Genomic DNA, 12,052 nt, shown 5'->3' on the forward strand with positions numbered 1-12,052 from the left:
CGGGCCTCTCACTGTTGTGGCCTCTCCCATTGCGGAGCACAGGCTCTGGACGCACAGGCTCAGCGGCCATGGCTCACGGGCCCAGCCGCTCCGCAGCATGTGGGGTCTTCCCGGACCGGGGCACGAACCCGTGTCTCCTGCACCGGCAGGCGGACTCTCAACCACTGCGCCACCAGGGAAGCCCGGCAGGCAGATTCTTAACCACTGAGTCACCAGGAAAGTCCCTGGTGTGATTTTAAAAGGTAGTTTTTTTTACATTCCCTTTCTGATATCTCATTGTTAATGTAAAGAAATGCAACCAATTTCTGTATGTTAATCTTGTATACCAACCTTTGCCAGGTATGAAGTGTTAGTGTTTGGTTTCTCTCAGTTCTAGGGAAGATGTCTTTACTGCTTTGCTCTGCCACAGCTAAGGATAGGTGGATATGGAAGTCACCAGTAAAAATGCAGGAAAGAAGCTGCATTGACCCTTAATAATGCCTGTGTTTCTTCCTTTCCTTTGCAGAACAGAGAGTAGAAGATGTCCGACTTATCCGAGAGCAGCACCCTACCAAAATCCCGGTAGGTGGTCTCTGTTTCAGCTGTTATTGATGGACATGGAAGAGAGCACGGCTTAAATACAACTTTAGTACAGTGCTGCTATGTGCGACTGACTGACGGGATTCTTTTTTTAATTTATATTTATTTATTTTTAATTTGTTTATTTATTTATTTTTGGCTGCATTGGGTCTTCGTTGCTGCACGCAGGCTTTCTCTAGCTGCGGTGAGGGGGGCGCTGCTCTTCGTTGAGGTGTGCGGGCTTCTCATGCGGTGGCTTCTCTTGTTGTGGAGCACAGGCGCTAGGCACACAGGCTCAGTAGTTGTGGTGCATGGGCTTAGTTGCTCCGTGGCATGTGGGATCTTCCTGGACCGGGGATCAAACCAGTGTCCCCTGCATTGGCAGGCAGATTCTTAACCACTGCACCACCAGGGAAGTCCCTACCTGATGGGTTTCTATAGGAATCCTCAGCTATGCAACTGGTGTGTCAGTTTCATGACCTAGAATGGAGATACCTTAATCTACAGTTTAATCTAATCACATCCTGTTTCCTCCTGAGTTTACTGTGTTAATGTTACACACTTCACAAATCAAGGGTATTTTACTTGCGGGGAAAGGGATACAGGGGCTAGATCTGTTTGTATTTTATCAGTGAAAGTTGGTATCCACCCTCTTTTGAAGCAAACAGAGACTACTGCTGTGGGAAAATCAGTAGCTCTCAAGATTTAAATGTGACTGCGCATTCCAGGCTGCTGGCTTTGATGCCCCAGAGAAAGAAGTCTCTCCTTACATTTTATTTCTTTGCAGGAGATTGAGGAAAGATGCTGCTCCTGTCATGTGTAGGGACCTCAGATGCTTATTGCTCTGCCCAGCCAACAGTGTCCTGTGTGCCCTGGATCCTTTGGTGGTGGACCTTAAATAGGTTTCTGCTGAGGCACTAGGTCTAGAGAGAAATGGTCAAGGAGCTTTTGGCTTCAGACAGTGGCTGGGTTCAGGCCTTAGGTTGAAGGTTACTAAGTGATCTTGGGCTAATTACTAAAATTCTGAGAGGAGCTGCCATATCCTCATCTGTAAAATGGGAAGAGAATCCACCCGTGTGGTTGGAAAATTTTGCATAATTCTGGGGACATGATTGTTACCTCTTAACACTTCCAAAGAAACTCCACTGCTAAATTCTGCAGAAGTTTTCATGGTTGGCTTTCTGATTGATCATCTCATACAAAAGTGGGGGAAAAGAAGATGAGAAGATCTGTGGGGCTGGGGTTGTGAGGTGCACAGAAGGGAGAATAGGATGGGTATTCTCAGCAGTGTCATGACTGTAGGATTCTGTAGTTAGAAGATATGTTTCTTGGACTGGTCGGAAATTTCAGTCTGTCTTCACACTCAGGGCCAACATATGGCCTGGGGATGAGGCTTCTGGGTAATTTCCTTAATTTCAAGCTTTTTCTTCACTCTTGAGTACCTGCTGTGTCTCTTTGCTAGCAGTACTCGTCAGTCACTGGAAACAAATAGCCAGCCCAACAGTCTGCCAGTATTTGTTCCATAGCCTCCTTCTGAAATGTGGATATCTGTGTATATCTACAGTCATCTTTTCTGCTGGTAGTTTTAGGTGTTTTACAGAAGTCACATTCATACTTGTAGATACCATGTTCTGAACACACCTCAGAGATAAAGCTATTGATCTTACCAAGGAGGGTGGCGACAGCTTGACTCGGCCTTACAGAACCTCATGTAGGCGCCATGCAGTGCAACCACGTACATATAAGCATTCTTCCCTCTTCTGAAGATTTTCCATTCCTGTCTTACAACTTCTCATTGTCATGACAGGGTAAAGAATTGCTATATGTGGGGCTTCCCTGGTGGCGCAGCGGTTGAGAGTCCGCCTGCCGATGCAGGGGACACGGGTTCGTGCCCCGGCCCGGGAAGATCCCACATGCCGCGGAGCGGCTGGGCCCGTGAGCCATGGCCGCTGAGCCTGCGCGTCCGGAGCCTGTGCGTCCGGAGCCTGTGTCCGCACCTGGAGAGGCCACAGCAGTGAGAGGCCCGCGCACCGCAAAAAAAAAAAACAGAAAAGGAATTGCTGTATGTGGAGAAGGGTGTCTCTGGTGCTCAGTAAATAGGTAGTACTGAGGCTCAACGGCAGTCACCAGTTTGCTGTCAGAGCCTAAAGTGGCTTAGAACTAGAAAAAATTTTTTGCTTTATGGAAAGGAGGAAGTATGGCAAGGAGCTAATGGATTTATTTCAAGTCATAATGTGGAACTGTTTTTGTTCCCTGCATAGTTCATCAAGGATCTTTTATCAGAATGGCAGGATCTTCGAGACTTCTGCAAAAAAAAAAAAGTATCTCCAGACCAGCTAATCATGGTCTCTGCTTCTCAAATATTTACTTAGGATTTGAGTCTATTACCAGAGTTAAGATCTTACTTACACTTTTAATAAAAGTTTTATTAAAAGACTCTTGTCACAGGAAATGGTGATAGTAGAATCGGCATAGATTCCGATCTTTACACTTAAAGCTGGTGCCCAGCGTCTCTGCTGTTATAAGGCTTGGGGTCTTTTCCTGACTAGGTAGTATATTTTCACGGTTCCAAATAACAGAATTTATAGCAAAGTTTCTTTCCCCACCTCAGGGCTACCTTGCCCCCCCCCCCCCGATGGCAGCCACGTTGTCTTGTGCACCATATTTCATAAGGAACGAAAGTGCTGTTTTAAACCCCATTTTGGCATGTGCCAGCTACAACATAGGAAGGATTTTATCGGTTTTTCTTTGTTAACGGCTATTTTTAAATCACTTTTCTGGCTTCTTTTCTAGGTAATAATAGAACGATACAAAGGTGAGAAGCAGCTTCCAGTCCTGGATAAAACAAAGTTCCTGGTGCCTGATCATGTCAACATGAGTGAGCTCATCAAGATAATTAGGTTTTTAATCATCTTTTTACTTTATTTCTTTGGGTAACTTCTCATTCTTTATCAGGCTTACAGATAAATCTTCAGTCTAGCTCTGATAAAAATCTATGCAACTTAATAATACTGTAAGATATTTCATTTCTGAGTTTTTCTGTTTCTTACCTGCTGGATCTCAAGTCCCTTCTGATCCTTTCATCATAACATCTAAGTAGATGTCTCTTAATCAGAAAAGTTTTATATAGGAAAATAAGAGAATGTAGACGTGGTCCAATGGTAATAAATTGCATCAGCTTAGATCTTAGATTGTAAATAATATTTTGAACTATTTTTATCACATTAGACACTGGTGGCTACTCAGATAGCATATTAGTTTTAAAACTGGCCTCAGGACTTCCCTGGTGGCGCAGTGGTTAAGAATCCGCCTGCCACTGCAGGGGACACGGGTTCAAGCCCTGGTCCGGGAAGATCCCACATGCCGCGGAGCAACTAAGCCCGTTCACCACAACTACTGAGCCCGCGCTGTGGAGCCCACGAGCCACAACTACTGAAGCCCGCGCGCCTAGAGCCCGTGCTCCGCAACAAGAGAAGCCACCGCAATGAGAAGCCCTGCGCACCACAACAAAGACCCAACGCAGCCAAAAACAAATAAATAATTAATTAACAAAATAAGTAAGTAAAACTGGCCTCAGGAAAGTAGTGAGAATGATCTAGCAAGGATTATCATTAATACTTACCATGCATATAGTTGTAGAAAACATCCTGTGTTTTATGAGAAGAAATATTCAAGTCATCGTCAGTAAGGCATATATTTCAGTTTGCCAGAAGCAGCGTTTACAAAATCTCTATACTTTTTTTTGGTTCTTTTTTTTTTGCGGTACGCGGGCCTCTCACTGCTGTGGCCTCTCCCGTTGCGGAGCACAGGCTCCGGACGCGCAGGCTCCGCGGCCATGGCTCACGGGCCCAGCCGCTCCACGGCATGTGGGGTCTTCCCGGACCGGGGCACAAACCCGTGTCCCCTGCATCGGCAGGCGGACTCTCAACCACTGCGCCACCAGGGAAGCCCAAAATCTTTATACTTTTATATTGATCCAGGGTGGGTGATATTTTTTGCACCTTCTCCCTAGGTATTGATGTATCAATTATTTCTTCACGTTTTCTTTCAACAGAAGGCGCTTACAGCTCAACGCTAATCAAGCCTTCTTCCTGTTAGTGAATGGACATAGCATGGTGAGTGTGTCCACGCCAATTTGTGAAGTGTATGAAAGCGAGAAGGACGAAGATGGATTCCTGTATATGGTATACGCCTCTCAGGAGACTTTTGGAATGAAATTGTCTGTGTAAGACTAAAAAAACAATGTGTCTGTTCTAGAATTTAAACCCTTACCAAGGAATAAAAAAGGGATGTTACCAACTGAGATTGATCAGTTCACCTAATCACAGATCATCAAAACAGTAGTAGTGTTCCTGGCTAGGAGCTTTTAGGAAGTTGTTTTTTTATACTTCAGGCAGAAAAACTGAGCTCCAAATGAGCACATTCAGCTTTGGGAAACTTCATTATTTAACCCAGGCTGTCTTGTTTTCAGATTTAGAAGTTTAAAAATAAAATACTTTGCATTCTAAGTTGCCAATAAAATAGACCTTCAAGTTATTTTAATGTTTTTCCCCCAAAAGGAACTTGCAATTTGAGCATTCAGCGAGCCATTCAGTCTTCTCTCTAGGTTCACAGAACCTGCCAGCTTTTTATAGAAGGGTTTCTACTCAACTAGAGAAATCTCCTTAAGAGGATCTTTACGCCTAAATTGTCAGGCATAGCCAACCCCCACCCCCAGCCCATTTGCCATAATAGCTGGCAGAAAGCAGGGTGGACGCGGGTGTATAGGAAAGAAGAAAGCTGAGCTGCTTGCTGTCTGGGGTTCCTGATTGCTAATAAGCGTATTTCACGTCAGTGCTCTTGTCACAAAGTTTTCATTTGGTTTGTTCTCTAGGCAGTAACGCAGAAAAATACCACTGCTCAACAGGAACCTTGAATAATTTATAATTTTGGTCAAGTTTCTCAAAAGACCTAGAGAAAGAGAATGACATTTTTTTGTTTGTTTTGAATATTCTCTTAAGAGCTCAAAATAGTGCCTGCTGTGGTAAATAAACAAGCAGTTACATGGGTTTCATTCTTTGGGACAAAGGTAGAAAAAGCTACAGGATACTGAAACAGAAGCATTAAAATTCAGATACACTTCCTCGACCCTTTGGCTTAAAGCTGTAGATGATCCGTGTTTTATGTTATGTGTGTGACTAAAGTATGTTATCAAAAAGCATCTGTAAGGGTATTTCAGTTATCACCGTTAGGTCAGGCAGTCCTCAGAATTCCCCCACTCCACGTGCATATGTCAGTTTTGAAAACAGCAAAAGGAAACATGCTCTTCACAGATGTTAATGTCAAACGTTAAGCATTTTCCAAGTCCAACTAGAATAAATAACCAGTGCTTCCTACTACCTGCATGGGGTTCACTGTGTACTACTTTTGTGAGAGCCATCACAGAAGGATCACAGACCCACTTGAGACTGTACATGTGGCAGGTCACCATTTATTTACCCTTGTGTATTTAGATGTGTGTGGAAAACTTGTATCTGTTAGTGGCAGTTATTTATTGTAACTGAGGAAGAAAAAGCAATATTACTGCATATGGGCCCTCAACCCCAATCAACTACTCTTCCCGATGCATGCCTCTGTCCACGTGGCTAACTTTTAACATGTATATTTTTACATTATGTAAATTCTTAATTAGCCTGTCTTGTTTAGATTGTATACACCATTATATCTGACATTCTTGTAACTACTATGTGACCGATAAGATTCCTTTAAGAAACTATGCTGTTTAAAGACAAGAGTACCATGCTGAGAGGGGTGACTTACTTATATCCCACATTAGTGGGTGGTTACCCTATTTATAGGCTCTTTAAAACAAGTACATTTTTAACGAACTAAGGTGAATAAAGGCACAACTAAAAACTGTCATCAAAGTTCAGTTTAATGGATTAGCGTTTGAGACTTGCAGTCTTTGCCATCCAAAGCCAAGTGGGTCATATCCTTTCTAATGAGGAGTGCCGAGGCTGGTATCGCTGTGCCAGAGTGGAGGGACACCCACCTCTGAATGTCTCTGCCTTGTCATAAGCGCCTTGCTGGCACTGGTCAAGGTCCTGCCTTCAAAAAACTCAATTCTCTTAAAGGTACAGATGTGCCACAAAGTATGGGGAGAAGGGATGGGGGAGCGACCTAGGTGTTTTGTGGGAACAGGCACTTGAAAACCTGATCTAAATGAACGAAAGTGTAACACGAAAAAAGTACTGAGTGTGTGTGGGGCGTTGTGCGGCACATGGTACCTGAGGTGGCCGTGCGGGGAGCCGCGTACAGTACAAACAGCAGATGCGCACATGCCCTCCACCCTCAGAGGCCCTGGAAGTGACCAGAGGGGCTGCTAGCAGGTGCTAGCAGGCCAGCTGTGTCGCCTGACGCTACTTACCTGACAGGGGCCCTGACTAGTCCGAGAACCGTGTGCACGTTTTCCTCCGGGCAACCACAGGTCTGACGACAAGACCCAAGAGAAAATGGGGACTCCTGCTGGGGAAAAAGCCCCAGAATTCTCCCTCTGGGGCCTGGCACTGCTCAGGACAGCACCGCAGTCCTGGGCGAGCACAGCACCAGCCCAGGTCCAGAGAGGACGTGGCCTCAGGCGGCAGGGCACATTCATCATGAGTTTGGAAACGTCCAAAGGATACTTGATCTAGTAATGCCAATAACCTTGATTGTTCATGGGTACCTGAGAGCTGCAACATCTTTAATCCAACCCCAAATCAATTCACATTTCTATTCACAGCAAGGACATTTTTTAAACACCTAGGAAACCTGATTGATAGAAAATGGATTTAAGACCAGGTGTCCCTTTTGCAATGCTGGGAAGAAGGCGGAAAGGACAGACTCCCTGGTTTGGAGGACCGTGATGTGAAAGGCTGTGTGCTTCAATACTCTGTGAGACACAGGCCTAATAAAAAGAAACTGCCCTGTTTTTTTTTTAATTTTTATTTTCAGTACATTAAATTGACTCATAAAAACATTCTAAAAATGTACAATTTTTCCTTTTTAACAAAGTATAATAAAACATAAAAACCCCCAAAACAGAATACTTGACATTTACAATTCAAAATCAAATTAGCAGAATATTAAATATTTACAAAACTATATCTTTTAAAAATATTTATAAAGTTACATGCAATTTTGTAGAATTGACATAAAAGAATGGCTCAAAAATGGGAGAATTTTCCTTCATTCCTAAAAAGAAAATATGTCCAACAGAAGCTGTGAAGGTTCTTGAGTACACGAGGTCTTCAGTTTCAGTACCAAAGCCTGTCTTTGTGCATCTAAGAACTTTACGCATGTGAGGGGCTTCTTAACACCGGGGTGACCTGGCAAGGTGCACCCCTCCCTCCAATAACAGTGTAGTAACATTGACCTTTGGCCTCAACCAGCACAGTACGTAGTTTGCGACTGTTGATTAAAGATAACTCACTTTGATTCAGAACCTCGGGGCTTTTCAGTAATGGAGCCTCTTCAGAACCCATGGCTTTAAATGTCCCCTGCCTCATTCACTGGGAGTCATCTGCACTTTGGAAAGGACGGCCAACCCGCTCAGGTTCCACAGGCCCATCCACTGGGACGGGTGGTCGAGCTGAGCCAGGGTCAGGGTTTCCCTTGCAACCTGTAAGACTTCAACACGTAACGCCATCAGTTATCAGTGTGTAAAACTAGCAAGGCATCAAATAAGCCACCACGGAAGCAGGAGGAGTGACGACGACAGGGAGCGAGGAGGGCGCGGCCCACTTCCTGCTCAGCAAGTGCTCACTAGCAACACTGCAGTGAGTGGACAGATGCAAGCCTCGGTCAGCCTGTGCTCAAACAGGAACGCATTACAGCTGCATAACGTCAGGCAAAGTTACTACCCGCTACGCATCTCCTCCATACGTAGTGTGCCGTGTAAACTAGCTAGGTGGACTTCTTGCGATAAAGGACCTAGGATTCTAAATAGTGAATTAAAATACTGAACCTACTAACTACTGTATTAACAAGCTGACTCGTGTAGTTTTTTGGAGATTATAAATGATGCTGGTTTTTTAAAATACCCCATCACATGTCTGCTTTCAAGAAAATAGCTTTTTCTTTATTATTCTAAGTGCTAGCTCCCATTTTCTCAGTGCTCTTTAGCAATTAGAAGTTTTTAACATTTATACACTTTCCAATGTTCAATATAATCATAAAATAAAAATTAGAAAATAAGGTAGAAAATTGAGTGTTCTGCTTTAAAAAAAAAAAAAAAAAAAAAGATTAGTGTTTTATCCCAACGTTGTATTCTACCTCAATCTGTACATTCCACTTTCCCCATTCTTGGAGATAAAAAACGGGGTTCGAAACTTTAAAATATGACAGACTACACGGAGCAAAGTGGCTGGTGCCACACCTACCTGGTTGCCACAGCATTTGGAAACTGAGCCCACAATTTCAGGAAAATAAGTAGTTGAAAGGGTCAGTCTGATCTGGGTTTCTAGCTGATGAGGACGTCCTCTGAGGAAATGCCCAGTGCTCTTTAGGCTCACTGGCTGTGGTTGCTTCTGGAGAGAAATTTCATCCGAGAATATACTGCTAGCAAATACTCCCAAGTGCAGGTATGGGATTCACTTGGGAAGAGGTCTCACGGAGCGGCAGCTGAATGCTTTGTGTCGTGGTGTCCCACGTTTACGTTTTACCATTCTCAACTCGGAATGGCCTCACCGGAGACGTCACTCTGCACGTGCACTTTCAAAGACAGCTGGAAGTTTCCCTAAGACCTCTGATGACTGGAACACAGCCACACAATGTCTGAACTTACTTCCCTCAATTTGAATGTCATACGTCAAATTGAAGTTCGTTTTAATTTTTTGTCGTATTTAACGCTAACCTCTAATATTTATCAAAACAGTTACAAGGGTAAGAACAGACACACTTTCATTCCCCAATACTGACCACTAAAACAAAAAACCTAAATATGATTTTTTTCTTTTGTTGTGAGACAGTTTTCAACAATTTCACTGTGTTGAAATAGGATTTATTTAAAATAGTTCTTTGTTTAAAAAACCAAAAGTTTTAAAAGTTTGGCTTTCAGCACATATCCAGGCCACTGTAACGGCCTTCAGAAATATTAAAATCGTAAACATCAATGAACACTTTAAGTCCTCCTTAAACATAATATGACAAGTTCCAGTCTAGTACTCTTTAAGGCAAAGTTGTGTCAGTTCTCGTAATTTTGACATTTTGTAGTGTTTATAATTTAAGAGATCAATGTAACATTTCCCCAAAATGCTGTTGTAAGCATCATCATTACTTCAAAACTGTATGTAATACTGTGTACCAGGAAGAGAGAGAATAATACAGAGGTCTGTCAATTCTGCATTGCATAGAAATAAAACTCTACTAAAATAAAACTCTTAAAAACTCTACTAAAAGCCTTTCATTAAAAAAATGTAACAACTTTCTGCTTTAGCTTCCACGAAGCAGGAAACTGATCTCAAAATTTGAAGCCTTACATCACAATGCCTCAAATTCTAGGGTATTCTTTTGATTTACACCAATTTTACATGAGGCTGATTGTCCCATTTTAAGAGTGGTCTGAGTATTGTGATTTTCTTTTTTTAAATAAATATTCCACTGGAAAATCCCTGGGCAAGACCTTACCAATCAATATTTTAATATTGAAGGCTTTAGCATTTAAAACAATATTGTTTGAGCAGAAAATTCCCTTTAGCCTGGAAGCTTTAAGTCCCTAACTTTCAGACCAGAAGCTCTCATTGCAATGGGGTGAAATTGAGAGCTGTGTGGTGGACTTTATTTCCCACCTTGGTAAAACTAGACTTCTGCAGATCTCGTAGCTCTGTCCTGCCAGTGTATTCTCTTTCAGAGTCTTACCACTTTCTATTGTAGTTTTCCAGGTAATTTTTAACAGAACTAACTATTGATACACAGCCTAATACAAAAGAAGTTGACAGGAGAAAATTTCAAATCGTTTGCTCAGAGATTATAGGACTGTATTATTGTTGTTGAAATGTCTGTCTCAAGTGTGAATCCATTAGCAGTGAGCCTTGGGGTCCTTGGGAAGTCCATGGGAGATAAAAGAACTCGCAAACTTGGCTAAGGATGTGCAGCATCCATCAGTGCCGCTCACGAGGTGTGCTGCTATCGCGTCTCTGCCAGAGTTCCTTCGTGGTGGAAGACGACAGGACTCAAAGCTCGGAAGGGCTGGGAAGGAAGGTGTCCTCAAAGCTTTGACTACTAGGGATTCTCTGGGACTTGGACCCTTTTAGAAATTAAGTTGTTGCAAGTAACTATTTCTATTTAATAATGTAGTTTAAATTTATTTGCAGGAAAACAAAACAAAACAAAACAAAACCCTGAAACTGCTACAAGTGCTTTTAAGGAGGGAAGGAGATACTAAAATCTCCGTTGTGTACTAAATCATGTAGCCTGCTGGTGCGGACTCTAAGAACGGATTCTCTGAGCGTCTTGCACTGACTGGTCTCAGGAAGTTTGTCTCCCAGAACTGCAGAGATGGACATCGGTTTACATTCTTCGGTAGTGCAATCCTTAAAAAGCCCAGAGATTAGTGCCTAACCACTTTAAGAACGAAACAGAACAGAACAGAACAAAACAAAGGCGACATTTTCCCTCACCAGGGGTGTCAAGAGTCCGACTGGTAGAACTCCACTTGGAGAACTCCGACCTTCAGTTCTCGATTCCAACCTCACGTAGCTGCCCTGGAATTACGTGTGAGCCTAGAAGGACCAATTACGGCAATGCTCTTCAGGAGACGGGAGGTCTCTGCATTGCAACCAAGGGTGGAGGTGGCCAACTTTCACCCACAGTGGAGATACCCACTAGGCCAGTCCTGACATCAAGCTCCCGTCTAGGATTTTGGCAATAAAACTGAGTTTGATGCATTCCTACGCTAGGTTTTCTATCCAGTCTAGTAAAGTAAAGCACCTTTGGATTAAAAATATTGAGCTCAACAGCAACTAGACTTCTCAGTTTTGTATTTAATTTTCCTTAGGTCTCCATGGCTTAATAGTGTTCTGTTGCCAGAGAAAAATATCAATCTGTGGAGTCCAGACTTTCTGCTGGAGGGGCATATTTCAACCTAAAAGTACCTAGAGAGGGGGAAAAAAGAGAGATCAAATTTGAATCACCATAGAATTACTGCCATGATCTGTCCAAAGTTATTTCCAGAGCCACTGGTCAAGATCTGGGTGCCGGAAATCCAGACCACCTGTTCTGACCACTCCCAGCTCCCCTGGCTCCACCCCGCAAACTGGACGTTATCTTAACAAGTTTATCCAATCAGAGAAGGGGTGAAAAAGACTGAGGAGTTCCCAGTCTGTTTCTTCATTCTTTGGGAGCTCAGACAGCACAGAATTGGCCCCCTTCCTTGGGACAGGGCAAGGGAGGCCTGGCCGCCACCACAGGCCTCTGGGCTCGCTGCGTCAGGAGATGCAGCACCACCTCTATCAACTGGGGGGGGGGGGGGGGGGCC

The 12,052-nt window shown here is 43.4% G+C and overlaps 2 protein-coding genes across 3 annotated transcripts in view; one reads left to right on the forward strand and one right to left on the reverse strand.

Annotated features, from left to right (window-relative positions):
* The window catches only part of MAP1LC3B (microtubule associated protein 1 light chain 3 beta), an 11,860-nt gene extending 6,798 nt beyond the window's left edge, over nt 1-5,062 (forward strand). The window contains exons 2-4 of one of the 2 annotated variants that reach the window (XM_007468424.1): nt 506-561; nt 3,352-3,458; nt 4,613-5,062. In XM_007468424.1, coding sequence (XP_007468486.1) covers nt 506-561; nt 3,352-3,458; nt 4,613-4,787 — 338 coding nt within the window. In that variant the 3' untranslated portion in view covers nt 4,788-5,062. The remainder of the gene's footprint in view (nt 1-505; nt 562-3,351; nt 3,459-4,612) is intronic. The other variant, XM_007468425.1, reaches the window with a different exon arrangement.
* Nucleotides 5,063-11,613: 6,551 nt separating this feature from the next.
* ZCCHC14 (zinc finger CCHC-type containing 14) overlaps nt 11,614-12,052 on the reverse strand; it is a 55,908-nt gene continuing 55,469 nt past the window's right edge. The window contains exon 12 of the mRNA XM_007468426.1: nt 11,614-11,669. Coding sequence (XP_007468488.1) covers nt 11,614-11,669 — 56 coding nt within the window. The remainder of the gene's footprint in view (nt 11,670-12,052) is intronic.

Source organism: Lipotes vexillifer, unplaced genomic scaffold (assembly GCF_000442215.2).
Source record: "Lipotes vexillifer unplaced genomic scaffold, Lipotes_vexillifer_v1.1 scaffold23, whole genome shotgun sequence".
Lineage (NCBI taxonomy): Eukaryota > Metazoa > Chordata > Mammalia > Artiodactyla > Lipotidae > Lipotes > Lipotes vexillifer.